The 21358-nt window shown below is 40.1% G+C and overlaps 1 protein-coding gene across 2 annotated transcripts in view; it reads left to right on the top strand.

Annotated features, from left to right (window-relative positions):
• The window catches only part of LOC142296907 (alpha-1,4-N-acetylglucosaminyltransferase-like), a 284308-nt gene extending 266285 nt beyond the window's left edge, over nt 1–18023 (top strand). For both annotated transcript variants that reach the window (XM_075341017.1, XM_075341019.1), the window contains exon 3: nt 14090–18023. In XM_075341017.1, the coding sequence (XP_075197132.1) occupies nt 14090–14677 (588 nt within the window). In that variant the 3' untranslated portion in view covers nt 14678–18023. The remainder of the gene's footprint in view (nt 1–14089) is intronic.
• The last annotated feature ends 3335 nt before the right edge of the window (nt 18024–21358 follow it).

Genomic DNA, 21358 nt, shown 5'->3' with positions numbered 1-21358 from the left:
AGTGAGATCTAAGAAGGAAATAGACTCCCGCTGGCTACAAGAAACAAATTTCAGATTGAACATGTTAGAATTAATGTACTTAAAAAACTCTGGTATGGCCGCTTCACATCCACGCCATATTATCAAAATATCGTCTATGAAGCGACCATACCAGAATATATCTGAAAGAAAAGGGTTCCAAGAGTTGTAAATGAACTGCTTCTCCCACCAATTCATGTAAATATTGGCTAGCGATGGTGAGAATTTTGCCCCCATGCTACAGCCACAGATCTGGATGTAAAACTGATTCAAAAAAATAAAATAATTATTTTTGAGCAAAAAATAAATTATATCCAAAATAAATTCTTGTAATTCTTCCGAATAGCTTGTACAAACCAGCATCTGTTCCTGTAATGCAATTAAAGCCAAATTGTGGGGTATAGACGAATACAAAGCAGTAACATCACTACTTATCCATGAGTAGCCTTCTTGCCATTCAATTTCCTGCATTACAGTAAGAACATGTTTAGAGTCCCTGATGTATGCTGGAGAAGACTTCATAAGGGGCTGGAGTCTCTCATCCAGCCATGTTCCGATGTTTTCAAACAGGGACCCTATTCCAGACACGATTGGCCTAAAGGGTGGAGGAAAAACACCCTTATGGGTCTTTGGAAGTGCATGGAATAAAGGGATCCTAGATGTTTCAGGCACCATATACTCCAATTGTTTCTCAGTTAATAATCCCATGTCTGCACCTCTCTGCAGTAATAGTTGTAAGTCTGTCCGTATTCCAATAGTTGGATCACTATCAACTTTGCGGTATGTCCGTTCATCATTTAACATAAGCTGTAATTGTCCTTCATAGAGGCCACGGTCCAAGATCACCACTGAGCCGCCTTTATCTGAGTTTTTAATAATGATTCTATCGTTGGATTTTAATTTATTCAAGGCTGTTCGTTCCTGGACGGTCATGTTGTCATTATCCAGGATTCCACTATTAACCGCATGCAGCTTTTTAAGCTCCTCGAACACCACATGCTGATAATCATCCATGGCAGGAGATCTTGAAGCCAAAGGATAAAACTGCGGATTTGGCACTCTACTGGAAAAATCAGTGTCAGTTATTAAATCTAGATCTTCCCCACTGTTGGTACTCAATGATTCCAAATTCTGCAAAGTAACCTGCTCCATAAACATTAAATTCTCAAATTGATTTGGGAACAACCTTCTCTCACTAGTATCATGATCTTCTGTTGCTGGCTGAAAAAAATGTTTCTTTATAGTCAATTGCCTGACGAATTTATTCACGTCTTTGAAGGTGGAATATAAATCAAAGTTCCTACTTGGCACAAAATTCAGGCCTCTCCTGAGTACATTGGTTTCATCCTCAGAAAGAATAGTAGCTGATAAATTGAGAACTGTGAATTCATTGCCATTTTTCACTTGCGATTCCTGAACGAATAACCATGAGTTTTTATTTGGTTTATGTTTCCTCCCCGACCTCCTTGTTGGTTTCTGTTTTTTTTGGCTCCTTGGCCTAAAAATCTATTATTACTGCTGTTACGTTCTGACGTCCCGGCCAGGGGTTCAGGATCTGATTCTCCCTCAGTGGTGTCTAATTCTGTAGAAGAAAAACTCACCCGTGATTCACGCCGGTTTAATCTGTAGTCATCCGAGCTGTTCCTTAGTATAGACTTTGGATTTCTCATAGCTCTGATATCCCACCACGTGTACACCTCATTATTGTCATAGTCTCTCCTATCACGGGTGAATTTTCGTCGTTTAGTTTCCGTGATGTCATTTTCTAATTTCTCAAGTCGTTCAAAAACATCCTTTTTAAGCTTTGTATACGAGGAATCATCCTTATATTTCACAAGCGATGCATCCAGTTCTTTGATCTCCTCCTCCAGAGTTATGATCCTGAATTGTTCTCTCTCCACTATGAGCTTCAGGAATCGTTCGTTCAGGAATCGCAAGTGAAAAATGGCAATGAATTCACAGTTCTCAATTTATCAGCTACTATTCTTTCTGAGGATGAAACCAATGTACTCAGGAGAGGCCTGAATTTTGTGCCAAGTAGGAACTTTGATTTATATTCCACCTTCAAAGACGTGAATAAATTCGTCAGGCAATTGACTATAAAGAAACATTTTTTTCAGCCAGCAACAGAAGATCATGATACTAGTGAGAGAAGGTTGTTCCCAAATCAATTTGAGAATTTAATGTTTATGGAGCAGGTTACTTTGCAGAATTTGGAATCATTGAGTACCAACAGTGGGGAAGATCTAGATTTAATAACTGACACTGATTTTTCCAGTAGAGTGCCAAATCCGCAGTTTTATCCTTTGGCTTCAAGATCTCCTGCCATGGATGATTATCAGCATGTGGTGTTCGAGGAGCTTAAAAAGCTGCATGCGGTTAATAGTGGAATCCTGGATAATGACAACATGACCGTCCAGGAACGAACAGCCTTGAATAAATTAAAATCCAACGATAGAATCATTATTAAAAACTCAGATAAAGGCGGCTCAGTGGTGATCTTGGACCGTGGCCTCTATGAAGGACAATTACAGCTTATGTTAAATGATGAACGGACATACCGAAAAGTTAATAGTGATCCAACTATTGGAATACGGACAGACTTACAACTATTACTGCAGAGAGGTGCAGACATGGGATTATTAACTGAGAAACAATTGGAGTATATGGTGCCTGAAACATCTAGGATCCCTTTATTCCATGCACTTCCAAAGACCCATAAGGGTGTTTTTCCTCCACCTTTTAGGCCAATCGTGTCTGGAATAGGGTCCCTGTTTGAAAACATCGGAACATGGCTGGATGAGAGACTCCAGCCCCTTATGAAGTCTTCTCCAGCATACATCAGGGACTCTAAACATGTTCTTACTGTAATGCAGGAAATTGAATGGCAAGAAGGCTACTCATGGATAAGTAGTGATGTTACTGCTTTGTATTCGTCTATACCCCACAATTTGGCTTTAATTGCATTACAGGAACAGATGCTGGTTTGTACAAGCTATTCGGAAGAATTACAAGAATTTATTTTGGATATAATTTCTTTTTTGCTCAAAAATAATTATTTTATTTTTTTGAATCAGTTTTACATCCAGATCTGTGGCTGTAGCATGGGGGCAAAATTCTCACCATCGCTAGCCAATATTTACATGAATTGGTGGGAGAAGCAGTTCATTTACAACTCTTGGAACCCTTTTCTTTCAGATATATTCTGGTATGGTCGCTTCATAGACGATATTTTGATAATATGGCGTGGATGTGAAGCGGCCATACCAGAGTTTTTTAAGTACATTAATTCTAACATGTTCAATCTGAAATTTGTTACTTGTAGCCAGCGGGAGTCTATTTCCTTCTTAGATCTCACTCTTGTTGGTGACTCAGTGAACAAACGAGTTAACTCTGAGCTCTACAGGAAAGATGTATCAGGGAACTCCCTTCTTTATGCGACTAGCCACCATCCTAAGCATATAGTAAGGAATATACCTGTGGGGGAATATGTTAGGGCCAGGAGATCTTGCAGTACTGAGACAGCCTATATAAGAGAATGCGAGGTCATTGATGGTAGACTGCGGCATAGGGGTTATGATAGAGCAATGATTGATAGAGCCAAGACTAAAGTAAATCTTGAATCCAGAGCACACTATTTGAAGCAGAAAATTCCTATGGAAAAAACAAATCAGAACAGTGTTCCAGTATTTTCTACCCAATATAGTAATAGCTTTTGGAAAATTACTGAGATTGTACGCAAGTTTTTACCTATTTTATCTGTGGATAAAACTCTTAAAAATATTCTGGACACAGGTTGTAGATTTGTTTCTAGACGTGCCCCTACTATTGGCAGTCTCATCTCTCCTAGTGATGCATATCTGGCAAAACCTGCATGCAGTTCAATAAAAAACTGGTTACCTACATGTGGCTCCTATAAGTGCGGCAAAAAGCAGTGTGGGACATGCTCTCATATGTACAATACCAAAGAGAGTGTTAATTCCACTACTGGGAAACGCTATAAAATTAATTCTTTCATCAACTGCAGTTCAGATCACTGCGTTTATGTTATAACTTGCGAAAAATGTCGCAAACAGTATGTAGGCTCCACATGCCGCACTTTAAGGAGACGCATTGGGGAACATTTATATGATATTATGAATCCCGCCTCTAGGAACTTGTCAGGGGCTTCACAGCATTTTTTATATAATCACAAAGGGGATGTTAGTTCCTTTAAAGTGAATGCTGTGGAACAGATTCTAGCCCCTAGAAGAGGTGGAGATCGTATTCAGATACTGCGGGACAGGGAAGCCAGGTGGATTTTGACATACAATACCTGCATGCCAATGGGCATGAATATCAAAAGTGATTTAATGTATATATATTGATATGTTGATTATTGTTCTGAATGCTTTCGGTATTTATTGCATACAGGTATGCTTATGCTTGTAATCATTATTCATAATTGATCCATTTCTTTGAAAAGTGTCAATCCATGGAGATTAATGGATATAAATTTTTCCTGTATGGGATCTTATGGAATTTAATGAATTATATTTGGCACATCCCAAAGGGTTAAATTGATTCAGGAAGATCTCCTTTTTGCAATGTATTAGGCTGCTGCCTTACTGACATAATTGGGTTAACCTGTGTATGTTTGACCGGATGTAGCATTCTGGGAAGTGAAGAGGTGTGTTTTTTTTTTTTTTTTTTTTTTTCTTCTATATATTATGTGTTTCATTTGGGTAACATATGTCTATGACTAAGGGCCACAATGGCCAGAAACGCGTAAGACGCTTTCTTTCTAAAGAAAAAATTTTTTTGGATGTCATTCTGATGATTGGTGTTTTTAACAATTTTTCAATAAAATGAATTTTTAATTCACATCTATCTCGGACGTGTTGCTGGATCAGGAAAGGAATTTCCACTACTTGCTGCTTTATATTCCTGAACACGGAATTCATATCCCTGCACCGTTCTGGGTCCTGGAGCCAGGTGAAATAATACTACGGGTGAGCTGAAAAAAACTTTCCTTTCTTACCAATTGTGTTCGTTTCTTGCTCCCCTTGGACATTATTTTCCTGAATAAGGATGATGGAGAATTTTCTTCTATCTGGACTTTAATCTATTTACCGGCTTCTAGGTATATATATGCACAGTTAATGGTTTTTTAAAAAGAAGGGAAAAAAAAAAAGAAAAAAAACATTTTGGAAAAAAATCCTCTTCACCTTTTCAGCACAAAATGGCCCTATTTAATCCAGACAATACTGACAGACTCAACAGGGCGGCTGCCATTTTTTCAATGGACTATTCCACTGCTGGTGTTGAACCTGTGGATTTAAAAGAATGCATGCAGAAAATGGAGAAATCTATGTCCTCCAGGGTGCGCACCTGGTGGGATTGCATGACGTTGCAAAAATACATTGAGAATTCTATGATACCTCGGGGCTTGCGTATTAAAAAACAACCTACTTTTATGTTTGATTCAGAATTTTTGGTGTCATGGAATGCAATTCTATCAGAGTGCTCCACTAAATTAATGAAGCTCATAGTGGAGAGAGAACAATCCAGGATCATAACTCTGGAGGAGGAGATCAAAGAACTGGATGCATCGCTTGTGAAATATAAGGATGATTCCTCGTATACAAAGCTTAAAAAGGATGTTTTTGAACGACTTGAGAAATTAGAAAATGACATCACGGAAACTAAACGACGAAAATTCACCCGTGATAGGAGAGACTATGACAATAATGAGGTGTACACGTGGTGGGATATCAGAGCTATGAGAAATCCAAAGTCTATACTAAGGAACAGCTCGGATGACTACAGATTAAACCGGCGTGAATCACGGGTGAGTTTTTCTTCTACAGAATTAGACACCACTGAGGGAGAATCAGATCCTGAACCCCTGGCCGGGACGTCAGAACGTAACAGCAGTAATAATAGATTTTTAGGCCAAGGAGAGAAAAAAAACAGAAACCAACAAGGAGGTCGGGGAGGAAACATAAACCAAATAAAAACTCATGGTTATTCGTTCAGGATTCGCAAGTGAAAAATGGCAATGAATTCACAGTTCTCAATTTATCAGCTACTATTCTTTCTGAGGATGAAACCAATGTACTCAGGAGAGGCCTGAATTTTGTGCCAAGTAGGAACTTTGATTTATATTCCACCTTCAAAGACGTGAATAAATTCGTCAGGCAATTGACTATAAAGAAACATTTTTTTCAGCCAGCAACAGAAGATCATGATACTAGTGAGAGAAGGTTGTTCCCAAATCAATTTGAGAATTTAATGTTTATGGAGCAGGTTACTTTGCAGAATTTGGAATCATTGAGTACCAACAGTGGGGAAGATCTAGATTTAATAACTGACACTGATTTTTCCAGTAGAGTGCCAAATCCGCAGTTTTATCCTTTGGCTTCAAGATCTCCTGCCATGGATGATTATCAGCATGTGGTGTTCGAGGAGCTTAAAAAGCTGCATGCGGTTAATAGTGGAATCCTGGATAATGACAACATGACCGTCCAGGAACGAACAGCCTTGAATAAATTAAAATCCAACGATAGAATCATTATTAAAAACTCAGATAAAGGCGGCTCAGTGGTGATCTTGGACCGTGGCCTCTATGAAGGACAATTACAGCTTATGTTAAATGATGAACGGACATACCGCAAAGTTGATAGTGATCCAACTATTGGAATACGGACAGACTTACAACTATTACTGCAGAGAGGTGCAGACATGGGATTATTAACTGAGAAACAATTGGAGTATATGGTGCCTGAAACATCTAGGATCCCTTTATTCCATGCACTTCCAAAGACCCATAAGGGTGTTTTTCCTCCACCCTTTAGGCCAATCGTGTCTGGAATAGGGTCCCTGTTTGAAAACATCGGAACATGGCTGGATGAGAGACTCCAGCCCCTTATGAAGTCTTCTCCAGCATACATCAGGGACTCTAAACATGTTCTTACTGTAATGCAGGAAATTGAATGGCAAGAAGGCTACTCATGGATAAGTAGTGATGTTACTGCTTTGTATTCGTCTATACCCCACAATTTGGCTTTAATTGCATTACAGGAACAGATGCTGGTTTGTACAAGCTATTCGGAAGAATTACAAGAATTTATTTTGGATATAATTTCTTTTTTGCTCAAAAATAATTATTTTATTTTTTTGAATCAGTTTTACATCCAGATCTGTGGCTGTAGCATGGGGGCAAAATTCTCACCATCGCTAGCCAATATTTACATGAATTGGTGGGAGAAGCAGTTCATTTACAACTCTTGGAACCCTTTTCTTTCAGATATATTCTGGTATGGTCGCTTCATAGACGATATTTTGATAATATGGCGTGGATGTGAAGCGGCCATACCAGAGTTTTTTAAGTACATTAATTCTAACATGTTCAATCTGAAATTTGTTTCTTGTAGCCAGCGGGAGTCTATTTCCTTCTTAGATCTCACTCTTGTTGGTGACTCAGTGAACAAACGAGTTAACTCTGAGCTCTACAGGAAAGATGTATCAGGGAACTCCCTTCTTTATGCGACTAGCCACCATCCTAAGCATATAGTAAGGAATATACCTGTGGGGGAATATGTTAGGGCCAGGAGATCTTGCAGTACTGAGACAGCCTATATAAGAGAATGCGAGGTCATTGATGGTAGACTGCGGCATAGGGGTTATGATAGAGCAATGATTGATAGAGCCAAGACTAAAGTAAATCTTGAATCCAGAGCACACTATTTGAAGCAGAAAATTCCTATGGAAAAAACAAATCAGAACAGTGTTCCAGTATTTTCTACCCAATATAGTAATAGCTTTTGGAAAATTACTGAGATTGTACGCAAGTTTTTACCTATTTTATCTGTGGATAAAACTCTTAAAAATATTCTGGACACAGGTTGTAGATTTGTTTCTAGACGTGCCCCTACTATTGGCAGTCTCATCTCTCCTAGTGATGCATATCTGGCAAAACCTGCATGCAGTTCAATAAAAAACTGGTTACCTACATGTGGCTCCTATAAGTGCGGCAAAAAGCAGTGTGGGACATGCTCTCATATGTACAATACCAAAGAGAGTGTTAATTCCACTACTGGGAAACGCTATAAAATTAATTCTTTCATCAACTGCAGTTCAGATCACTGCGTTTATGTTATAACTTGCAAAAAATGTCGCAAACAGTATGTAGGCTCCACAAGCCGCACTTTAAGGAGACGCATTGGGGAACATTTATATGATATTATGAATCCCGCCTCTAGGAACTTGTCAGGGGCTTCACAGCATTTTTTATATAATCACAATGGGGATGTTAGTTCCTTTAAAGTGAATGCTGTGAACAGATTCTAGCCCCTAGAAGAGGTGGAGATCGTATTCAGATACTGCGGGACAGGGAAGCCAGGTGGATTTTGACATACAATACCTGCATGCCAATGGGCATGAATATCAAAAGTGATTTAATGTATATATATTGATATGTTGATTATTGTTCTGAATGCTTTCGGTATTTATTGCATACAGGTATGCTTATGCTTGTAATCATTATTCATAATTGATCCATTTCTTTGAAAAGTGTCAATCCATGGAGATTAATGGATATAAATTTTTCCTGTATGGGATCTTATGGAATTTAATGAATTATATTTGGCACATCCCAAAGGGTTAAATTGATTCAGGAAGATCTCCTTTTTGCAATGTATTAGGCTGCTGCCTTACTGACATAATTGGGTTAACCTGTGTATGTTTGACCGGATGTAGCATTCTGGGAAGTGAAGAGGTGTGTTTTTTTTTTTTTTTTTTTTTTCTTCTATATATTATGTGTTTCATTTGGGTAACATATGTCTATGACTAAGGGCCACAATGGCCAGAAACGCGTAAGACGCTTTCTTTTTAAAGAAAAATTTTTTTTGGATGTCATTCTGATGATTGGTGTTTTTAACAATTTTTCAATAAAATGGATTTTTAATTCACATCTATCTCGGACGTGTTGCTGGATCAGGAAAGGAATTTCCACTACTTGCAGGTTCCTATGGTACTCCACCTGTGACTACAGGTAAACTCACCACAAGTGACCTTATTGAACTCAGTGACCTTACCCAATATGAACTCATTGAGTTAAATGAGACCTGTATCTCCTGGCAGAAAATCACGTTCTTTTTTCCCAAGAGATGCAGATTTGGTGCAGGAATTTGGTGTATGAATTTTAGCATCAAATCTGCATCTCCTCGCAGAAAATCACACACAGCAGCGGTTTTGATCGCATTGAAATGGCATCAAGACCGGGTTCACTCATCCCTAGTAAAGAACACTGGTTAGTAAACCTGTATTTTTGCGGTAACCACTAGTCTTCCGGCCGGATCCTCTGATTTTTGGGATGTGTGCTCTGAGAAGGGTTGGAAGGAGTTGCCTCCACCCAGACCATATGACTACTCCATAAGGTTGAGGCGAGGAGCAAAATTGACCAACTGCAGCATGTATAACCTATCTGTTCCTGAGAGAGTATATAATGGAGAATTTGGCTAAGGGGCACATTTCGCCATCCTTTTCTTTGGTGGCTGCTAGTTTCTTGTTTGTTAAAAAGAAGGAAAGTATGCTACAGCCGTGCCTGGGCTTTTGTGAGCTCAACCAGATAATGGTTCATGATCTGTGTCCCCTGCCACTCATTCCTGACCTATTTAATTAGATTGCTCGTGCTAAATGGTTCTCTAAACTTGACCTTAGAGGGGCCTATAATCTGATCTGGGTCAGAGTGTGGGATTAATGGAAAATTATATTTAATATGCCAGAGGGGCACTTTAAAAATCTGTTCATGGCCTTGGTCTTACCAACTCACTTGCTGTATTCCAGCCTTTTATCAATTGAGTTTTCTCAAGTGTTAAGGAAATTTGTAATCATTTACTTTGATGATATTCTCATATATTCATGGGATTTTGGGTCTCATTTACAACACCTCAGACAAGAATTACAAATTCTCAGAAAATAAATTGTACGCTAAGCAAGAAAACTGTGTGTTTGCCATTCAAGAATTTCCATTTTTTTGGGTTACATTATTTCAGCTGCAGGATTTCTGATGGATCCCACTAAATTACAGGCTATACTGAAATGGGACCGTCTCAAGAACTTTAAAGTTCTGCAATGTTTTTTAGGTTTTGCAAATTTTTACAGGAAGTCTATTAACAATTTCTCTGCTTTAGAAGACCACTTACTAACATGACTGTGAAGTGTACGGACTTTTCTAATTGGACTTAGGGTGCTTTTCATGCTTTCAACTGTGTTAAGAAGTGCTTCTGTATTGATACAGCCGGATTTATCTCAACCTTTTTATGGTGGAGGTTGATGCGTCAAACGTGGGGTGTCATGTTAGGTATGGGAACCACCAAGCAAAAGGAAAGGGAATCCTGTGTCTAGGGAAGGAGGAGATGCTGACCCCTGACTAAACCGACTGCTGGTCCCTGGGGACCCTCACCACTCTAGATAGGTTCCTCACCTATGCGCCAAGCTGGATACCTCACCCTAGGTATCCCTAGTGCAGGCCCCTAAATAGGGAATGGGTGAGATAAGCCACACTAAACACTAAAGAAGACACAAGGAGGACACACGGGAAAAGTGCATGAACTACTTAACAAGTGACTCAGGTAGAAGTTCAGCAAAGTTTCAGCAACAATACCGCAGATGATTAGAAGCCACCTGCTTGCAACCAGAGCTTGAAAGAACTGAATAATAACACCAGCACAAGTACAGGGAAGAAGGGAGTATTTAAGCACAAAGGGAATACTGACTTCAGCAGCTGGAGGGAAGGAAAGCTCCCCTGGGTCCTAAAGGGGAAGACATGAAGATCCAGCAGGAACGCTACCTAGTACAAGGAATACTAACAGCAGGAACAATAGAAAGTCAGGGACCATTTTGCGTAGCCAAATGCTGTGATCTTCCATTGCCAGAAACCACATGACTGTCTGTCACCCATGACACACCCATGAAATGGGGGTGGGAGCTGTATTGTCTCAACATCCATCTCTTGGTATATTGTGCTTCCGTCCTCCTTCTTTTCTAGGCAATTATCTTTGGCAAAATGTAGTTATGATATTGGTAACGGGGAACCACTGGAGATCAAGTTAGCGTTTCAGGAATGGCGACAATTTCTTTTAGGGACCTATGCAGCCTATTACAGTAATTACCAACCATAAAAACTTTTTTTTTTTTACCTTGAGTCAGCTAAGCGTTTTACACAAAGATAAGGTTGGTCGTCATTATTTTTCAATTGGTTTAATTTTTTCCTTACTTAACGCCTTGATTCTAAAAACATTAACACCAATGCTTTGTTCAGGAGTTTGCGGGGGGGTGGAACCCTGTGTGGAACCTATCCCTATTATTCAGAAGGGAGTTGTTGTGTTGGCGGTCAGTACAGATGTGGAGTCTGAGATTCCTAAGGCTCAAGGTGATGCGTTATTTGGGGTTCCAGTGAACAAGTTGTTTGTTCCCCTGAACCTTCGGCTTAAGGTTCTGGGAGAGAATCATGATTCTATACTGGCTGATCACGTTGGAATTAAAAGTTCTCTTGATCTCATATTGCATCACTTTTATGTAGCCCAGAATCCGTAGGGTAATGGTATCCTTTGTCTGCATGTGCCACCTGTGCGCTCTCAAAGGCATCTTACTCTCGTAATTCAGGATGTTTGCAGCCTTTGAGTGTTCCTAGTCAACCTTGGACAGATATTTCGATGGACTTTATTATGAATTTACCTTCCTCTGCTGGTAATATGGGTCATTTTGGTGGTGGTGAATAGATTTTCTAAAATGACCCATTTTACATCACAGATAGAGACAGAGACAGACAGACACAGAGATAGAGACAGATAGACTGATACAAATATAGACAGAGATAGAAACAGACAGAGACATAGCCACAGACAGACAAGGAAAGAGACAGACAGAGAGACAGACAGTTACACACAGAGACTGGGAAAGAGACAGACAGTTTCTATCCCAGGCAACGCCCGGGTACTACCGCTGGTATTTATATATATATATATATATATATATATATATATATATATATATAATATTATATATATATATATATATATATATATATATATATATATATATTATATACACAGTCCCTGACAAAAGTTCTGTCACTTATCCATGTTAGGTAAATAAAAGCTTATAACCTGACTTTAAATTCATCCATTGGTTTCATAAATAACTCTTTTGAAAGCTGAAACCCTCCCAAATTTAGTTTAGTTTATGAAAATAAAGTTGCTGCAAAGCTGAAATATTGATAATTTAATGAACACAGAAAGGTCAGATTTTGGCAAGACAAAAGTTTTGTCATCTTGTTAAATAATGCACCCAATCCTAGTTTACATCCTCACCTGTGCTCACTAAATGATCGATTAATTAGTGGGTGTGTATAATAAGAAACCCAGCACCCCAGACCTTCAGTTGAACTGCAACTTGACCTCTGACAACATGTCAAAAATCCACTTTGCCTTGATTTATTAAGAGGCTAAAGACCAGAGCCACTGCAGAGGTGACTGGCACTTTTAATGTGTCTCAGCGTCAAGTAGAAAGAATTAAAAAAAGATTTGAAGAGACTGGAGATGTTTTTGACAAGCCCAGGTCTGGCAGACCCCGCAAGACAACTGCTCAGGTTAGAAAATCCAAAGCCAGCCCCTCTTCCAATGCAGCAGAGCTCCAAAAGGCCTGGTCACCTCAAGTCCCTGTGTCAACTAGAACAGTTTGTAGGATTCTGTCTCGAAATTGCCTCCATGATCAAATCGGTGCCCAGAAGCAAGCACTAAACAAAAGGCAATTACAAAACCGTGTGGCATTTGCCAAGTCACACAGCTTGCTAAACAGATGGACGCTGGAAAAGTGGCAGAAGGTGGATTTCTCTGATGAATCTTCAGTTGAATTACACCACAGCCACCGCAAATACTGCAGGAGACATACTGGAGCCCGTATGGATCCAGAAAACAGTTAAGTTTGGTGATGGAAAGATCATAGTCTGGTGTTACATTTAGTATGGGGGTGTGCAAAACATTTGCAAGGTGGAAGGCAATATCAATAGCCTAAAATATCAAGAAGTATTAGCTACCTCTTACATTTCCAATCATAAAAGGGGTTAAATTCTGCAGCAGGATGTTTCTCCATCTCATACATCCATCTCTAGAACATAGTTCCTGCTGGCAAAGAAGATCAAGGTGCTCAAGGACTGGCCAGCACAGTCACCAGATATGAACATCTTTGAGCATGTTTGGGATAGGATGAAACAGGAAGCTTGGAAGACAAAACCAAAGAGTCTAGATGAACTCTGGGAGGCATGTAAGACTGCATTCTTTACTATTCCTGATGACTTCATCAATAAATTGTATGAATCATTGTTGAACCACATTGATGCAGTCCGTCAAGCTCATGGAAGTCACACAAAATATTAAATATGGGTCTAATAGCACCAAAACTTCATTCACCAATGTTATGCAACATATCTTTGAATTAGAAGTTCATTATTTGTTTGAATTTCACAGTATTTTCTGTGGGCGACAAAACTTTTGTCTTGCCAAAATCTGACCTTTCAGTGCTCATTAAATGATCAATATTTCAGCTTTGCAGCAACTTTATTTTCATAACCTAAACTAAATTTGGGAGGGTTTCAGCTTTCAAAAGAGTAATTTATAAAACCAATGGATGAATGTAATGTCAGGTAACAGGTTATAAACTTTTATTTACATGACATGGATAAGCGACAAAACTTTTGTCAGGGACTGTAATATACATATATATATATATATATATGTATATATATATATATATATATATATATATATATATATATATATATATATATATATATATATACATGTATGTATGTGTTTATATAATATATGAGAGAGAGAGAAATTTACTTCATTAAGGCAATAAGGGAGCTTTTTAAAGTTAAGTATGATCGTAATCGCATTGACTCGTAGCATCATGTTCCAATTTAGTAAAAATAGAAGAGAATCATTATCATTGTTATAGAAATGCATAAATAATTACATTTTTTGTAATACTTTACAATTATTATAATTTTTCATTTTTTTTAAAGGTGAATCCCCAAAGAGAAATCCACTGGACCCATGTTAAATCGGACGCCTGCAGATTTGCCATTATCTGGAAATATGGAGGCATTTACATGGACACGGATGTCATTTCCATTCGGCCCATTCCTGAAGACCATTTCCTTGCTGCTGAAACATTTTCAACTACCAGCAGTAGTGTTTTTGGTCTTTCTCCATATCACAAACTGACGTGGGAATTTATGGAAAACTTTGTACAGAATTATATAGGGAGAAAATGGGGACACCAAGGACCAGGAGTTTTTACACGTGTGGTAAACAAGTATTGTGGTGGTCGTCATTTTACATCTATTAATCATATCAGGTGTGCAAATGTCTCTTACTTTCATCCTGAACGATTCTATCCTATTTTATATCCATCCTGGAAAAAATATTTTGAAGTCTGGAGCACATTGCCAACATTTAGGAACTCATTTGCGCTTCACCTGTGGAACTACATGAATGATGACCGAGAAACCATGGTCCCTAGGACTAACACACTGGTGGAACATCTCTACCGACAGTACTGCCCCTCCACCTATGAAGCAATTCTGAACAGCAATGCAACTTACCATTAGGCTGGATTATATCAAAGTTTCCAAAAGTATTTATTAACTTTTAGACAGTAAAAAGGGTTACAATTATCTACAGAAACCACTGCCTCTCTTTGCAAAAGGATTTTAAAATGAGCTATTGAATCTGAATTGTCAACATCTCAGTGCTGCCGGTTTTTAGGTCTATACTAGCGCTAACAAAAATGTAATATCCAAAGCAGCATCTAATGTGTTGTGTGAACCATGCCTTTCAGCAAAATGTTGAAAATCATTTTGTTAGACATTTCTCTTTCTAAAAAAGAATCTGGCAGCGTTCTCCAAAAGGATTCCAAGGATACCACTTGGAACATAGAAAACATCCAAGTCCCAGGTGATGGTATAAAACGTAATTTATTCTGTCCTAATAAGCAACAACATTTTGACCTTTGTTAGGTCTTTATTAAGTTTTGATAAAGACCTAATAAAGGTCTGAATATTGTTGGTTATTAGGGCAGATTAAATAATGTTTATACTATTACCTGGGACTTGGTCGCTGTCTATTGTGAGTGAATAACCGCTTCTCTCTGAGTCTATAAGAGAACTAATATGGCAGCTGTGGGGGAAATTCTTAGGCTGCAATAAAAATTGTATCGAATGTCCTCTTAACCAGTTCATTTGGGTGGTGGGCTGACAGAGGGGCCTTCTCACCCTGATTAAGCAGTCAGGCGACACCGACCAAAAAAACAGCTTGAAAGTCTGTGTTCAAGTGATAATGATATTAAGGCTGGAGTCAAACTTGCGAGTGCCTCGTGTGTAACTCGCGCGAGTCTCGCAACACATCACCCTGTACGGCCTTCCGCCCTCTGGACAGGAGCGTCTCAGCTGCATAGAAATACATGTAACAGACCCGCTCCTGTCAGGAGAGTGCGTAGCTCTACCGGGTGATGTGATGTAAGACTCACATGAGGCACTCACAAATGTGATTCCGGCCTAAGTGAAAATCCTTTTGGATCCATACCCTCACACACAGAGATGTGAACAGTGAGAATTGCCTACTAATACAGGTATTTACTATATTTTCTTCTCTTTTTCGCTCTCAAAGCCTTGATAATAAGGATGTCTGATATCAATTTGTACATTAGGAAAAAATTAACACCAGCTCTCTTCCTGACTCCATCTTTTCCACCATTTTTCTACTATTCACTCTTCATGATTCCCTCCTTTCTCAAATACCTCTATTACTTGCTGTCCACCAGTTTCTATATCCTGTGATGACAAACCTAACTTCTGAGTTTTACCCTTTGTTTTTACTTCCAGTCAATCCCACTGATGAACACTTACTTCCATTCTATAAATGAACTTACAGCTGTATGAGCAAAACTCCTGAAATTCCAATTTACCAGGTTTACACTATTTTTGGCTGGGAATTTGATCTTTAATGACCAAAAAGACTCCAAAGACTACAACTTACCTGAAAATCTGTGACTGACAATCTGAGGTCCCCTTGTATCAAATAGCAGCAGAAACGAGCTGCGGCCAGCATCCTTACTGTGTCATGTACCTAATGTAAGGCCATGTACACACACGTTGAGTATTTGGGGAGTTTTTTACCTCAATATGTGTAAGTCAAAACCTGGAGTGGGTAAAAAAATGGAGAAATGGTGACATTTTTCTATTATACGTTTCGTCTGATTGTTCCACTCCTCATTTTGGCTACAAATACTGATGTAAAATTCTGATCAGATATTGAATGTGTGCACGTGGCCAAAGTTAAGCGGGCTTTACACGCTGCGATCTTGCTAGCAAGATCGCAAGCGATCATACCCGCCCCCGTTGGTTGTGCGACATGGGCAAATCGCTGCCCGTTGTGCACAACCTGCTTACCCCTGTCACACTACTTACCTGTCCTGCAACGTCGCTCTGGCCGTCGATCTGCCTCCTTTCTAAGGGGGCGGGTCATGCGACGTCACACGGCAGCCGTCCAATAGAAGCGGAGGGGCGGAGATGAGTGGGACGTAAACATCCCGCCCACCTCCTTCCTTCCTCATTGGCGGTGGAGGCAGGTAAGGAGATGTTCCTCGCTCCTGCGGTGTCACACATAGCGATGTGTGCTGCTGCAGGAACGATGAACAACATCGCTAACTAGAAGAGAATGATTTTTTGTTTAAGGACAACCTCTCCGCGGCAAACGGTTTTGGCCACTTTTGCGATCGTTTTAAGTCACACAGAAGTTTCACACACTGCAATATCGTTAATGATGCCGGGTGTGAGTATGCTACTTTGCAGACTCAGCTATTTCTAGCATAGATTCACACCCACCAGTTTGTGTTGGATATACTTTGCTCTGTTTATCTGGGGTTGATTATCTTAGCATGTCATTCATCCAGGGCATGGCCACGGGTAGGTCTATGCTACAGACTGGATGATCATGTTTTGTACACCTTAGGCACTATAGGTGTTTATTTCTAGCCTAATATTCTATGACCAGTGTTGATAGGGCATATAATTTGTGGTATATATACCGGTTATTCACCTCTCCCGTTGTGGATGTCCATGCCATCTATTCCATCTTAATATAATCATTTTGGTATTGGGCAGGGGCATCTTTAAAGTTCTATGTATTGATTTTGATATTCTGTATGTGACTTGAACTTACCAATACCCTTTCCTATCCTGCCCTGTGGAGCCGGATATCCACATACCAGAGCATTTACTGTTTGGAGGTTTATTGTATTTATATATAAGAGGTTTCCTCTATCATTATACTTATATATTTGTAAAGCCGATTAGCCACACACCGGTGGCTATATCTGTACTGGGTTATCACCAACTACTATTTGGAGGTTCATTATTTGTAAGAGGTACAATCTACTATTATACTGGTGTATTGGAGGCTGGCGTGGTGGGGAACCATGCCATTTCTGGCTTTTTAATTGTTTTTAACCATTTATGTATGTGCCCTTGTTTATTTTGCTCCGTCCACTTAGTGTGTACAATAAAATATTTTTCACAATTATATTACTGCGTTGGCGATCCCGTTTGTGGTATATCCTTTCTTTCTTTTTTGCTTGGTTACTCTTATATACCAGGAGATCCCGACGGGTGGTGCCCTTCCATCTTTCTTGTTTGATGCCGGATGTGCGTCACAAACAACGTGACCCCGACGATAATTCATTAACGATATCGTAGCATGTAAAGCCCGCTTTAGACTAATAAAACAGGTGTGCAAAAAAACAGGAGGGTATATTTTATGAGGCTGTGACAGTTAAATGTTCTCTTTCAGTAATATTGGTGGTTAAATGCATAAATAATACGAAAAATGTGATGAATTGCAGCAGAACTATAAACAGCAATCAGCAATTGTTAAGGGAACCTGTCAGGTCCAATATGCACCCAGAACCACGATCAGTTCTGAGTGCATATTGCTAATCCCTGCCTAATCGTTCCTGTTTACACTAGCATAGATAAAGAGATCTCTACAAAAAGTATTTCTAAAGATCTTTTACCGTATGCTAATGAGCGAGAGAACTAGTCCCCTGGGCGTTAGTTCCTCTGGCTAGTTGGCTCCATTAGCATGTTAGTACACTTCTGTGGGCGTGCTTTCATGCTAATGAATGCGCAGCGTTGGAGGATGATCTCACTTCTCTGCTGCCATCATTTCAGACGCTGGATTTCTGCTCAGTGCGCATGACCCTGGAGTTTCGCTTATGCGCACTACTTCAGTTTGAAGCCAGGACACGTACACCCGGCTTCATAGTGTGCGTGACCGAAACTCTGAGGTCATGCGCACTGAGCCGAAATCCAGCGTCTGAAATGATGGCGGCGGAGAGGTGAGTGAGATCATACCCTGGCATTTCGCATTCATTAGCATGACAGTACACCCCATGGGGCGTGCTAACATGCTAATGGATTGACTAGCCAGGGAACTAACGCCCAGGGGACTAAGCCCCTCGCTCATTAGCATACGGCAAAAGATCTTTAGGAATACTTTTTCTAAAGATCTCTTTATCTATGCTAGTGTATACAGGGATGGTTAGGCAGGGATTAGCAATATACACCCAGATCTGCTCGTGGTTCTGGGTGCTTAGGGGATCTGACAGGTTCTCTTTAACTGTGTTCCTCCTTATTTCTGCCTCATACACAGTGACTCTCCTACCTCTCCTTCTTTTCAATTACATTGTATTATTTTATTTTCTTTATAAACTAATCTTCACTGCTGTGTTGTCACACACTATCTGTGCAATTTCTTCAGTGTTTCAAGGCTTTCACATTCAGTCTCGGGGGCTAGGCTATGACATCCCTTTCATTAGCAAGAGTCACTTCAAAATGGCTGCTGCATTTTCTGCTTCGGCTTTTATGTAGGCGATGCTCCCTCTTGATTTGCTGTGCGTTACAATGTTATTTGATAGCTGCTGGGCATTATGAGGAAGTCCTCCTTGCCACACCCAAGACAATGTGATTCTTCACTGGGTGGGGCAATCTTATACAATGTGTAAAATGGTGGCGGACATTTTAGTAGATTCATTTGAGGGATATCGATAATCTTTGTAATTTGTCTGTTTTAGTAAATTTCTGAAAATTTGATACATGATTTCAATTACAATCTATGTACTCATCTATAACAGTTATATATCACATATATTTGTCTATAACTTTCTGTCTCTGGCACAAAATGCTCCTTCTCCACCTCTTCTCAATGTAAAGTCGAACATCACATTTGTCACCATGAAAAACACGGCTTCCCAGTCTCCCTCCCCATTTTACAGGTGCCCATATGAGGCTCCACTGGACATCAAAGGGTTTGATGCAAGATGCAAGTCTACGGGCATTTTACAGCATTGCTTATTGCATATTCCTCATTGCTACTGGAAGTCATGTTACTTCATACTGGGGAACGACTTTGCTCCCACTTTCTTGGTGACTTTGGATTAGCTCCATAATCTAGACTCTGTCAATGTAGTATCACCCATGATACTATATAGCGTATATACCTTTTCTTTTTAACTTTTTGACATATTGCTAGCTGATATTATAGACACAGATTGAAACTAAATTGTACCTTATATTAAGGTGTCTGTTGCCGAATGTATTAATATACTGATGATTCTTTTCATGTAATTTAACCAATTGTTTGTTTGTATCTATCTGTTTCACGTATACAGTACATAAGTGTGCAATACTTTGTATTGAATTTTCTGGTATTTGTGTCTCGATTTCCTGCAGTGATATAGCAAAAAGTGAGATTTGGGCAATCCTGGTCCTTTGTGCATTTATGTCTGTTAATTATTCCCATGACATGAATGTATTTGCCATATTTGTATTGTAATGAGTGAATAAATCTTTATTCCTTTTTCATTAACCTAGAAAATACAGTGAAATTATTATTTTATTTGGACTACCACATCCCACTTCATCAACCACTTAGATGATGTAGTGGCATTTGATAGTTGCATCTAAGGGGCACTTTGCACACTGAGACATCGCAGGCCAATGCTGCGATGCCGAGTGCGATAGTCCCCGCCCCCGTCGCAGCAGCGATATGTGGTGATAGCTTGCGTAGCAAAAATTATCGCTACGCCAGCTTCACACACACACTCACCTGCCGTGCGACGTCCCTGTGGCCAGCGACCCGCCTCCTTGTTAAGGGGGCGGGTCGTGCGGCGTCACTGCGACGTCACACGGCAGGCAGCCAATCGGAGCGGAGGGGCGGAGATGAGCAGGATGTAAACATCCTGCCCACCTCCTTCCTTCCGCATAACCTACGGAAGCCGCGGTGACGCCGGTAGGAGATGTTCCTCGCTCCTGCGGCTTCACACACAGCGATGTGTGCTGCTGCTGGAGCGACGAACAACATCGGACCGTCGCGTCAGCGTAATTATGAATTACGCCGACGCTGCACCGATGATACGATTACGACGCTTTTGCGCTCGTTAATCGTATCATCTAGGCTTTACACACTGCGATGTCGCATGCGATGCCGGAAGTGCGTCACTTTCAATTTGACCCCACCGACATCGCACCTGCGATGTCGCAGTGTGCAAAGTGCCCCTATGAGTTTAAATTGCAAAGATCGGTGATGTCAACAATCCTAAGTTTTAGCCAGTGGAGCCATATTTAAATACTACTTTTGTTTTTTAAATTAATAGGTTTTGGCTCACTTCTTGCCTAGACCAATTTTTTTTCCCCCTAAGCCACTTCAGGATCAAGGAGTAAGGTATAAATGTCCATCAATAATACCCAAATCCTTGTAGAAAGTATGTTTGCTAATTTATTGAGCTTTAAAGGGGTGGTTCACCCATATTTTTATTGTCTAGATTGATATTATATTGAGAAACAATGTTTCCCTCAAATACCTTGTGTTGGCAATAGTGCCTGTGAGAGGCGCTATTGCAGACCGCTGTAACCCGCTCCGGTGACATCACATCAGGTTCCGCACACGTCACATCTGTGCGGCCGGCTGCAGTCTTCCTGACTCACTGAGCTGTGAGCGGTGTTTCACCGCTTGTCACAGCCCATCTGCTCCCTGCTCTCTTCTCCCTCCTCCCTCACAGCAGAACGCTGCAAGCAGGAGACGCGCTTTGCTGTTAGGGAGGAGGGAGCAGGGAACAGATGGGCTGTGACAAGCTGTAAAACACCGCTCACAGCTCAATGAGTCAGGAAGATTTCAGCCGGCCGCACGGATGTGACGTGTGCGACACTTGACGTGACGTCACCAGAGCAGGTTAT

This window comes from Anomaloglossus baeobatrachus, chromosome 3 (assembly GCF_048569485.1).
Source record: "Anomaloglossus baeobatrachus isolate aAnoBae1 chromosome 3, aAnoBae1.hap1, whole genome shotgun sequence".
Taxonomy (NCBI): Eukaryota; Metazoa; Chordata; class Amphibia; order Anura; family Aromobatidae; genus Anomaloglossus; species Anomaloglossus baeobatrachus.
This window is presented reverse-complemented; position numbering and strand designations above follow the sequence as displayed.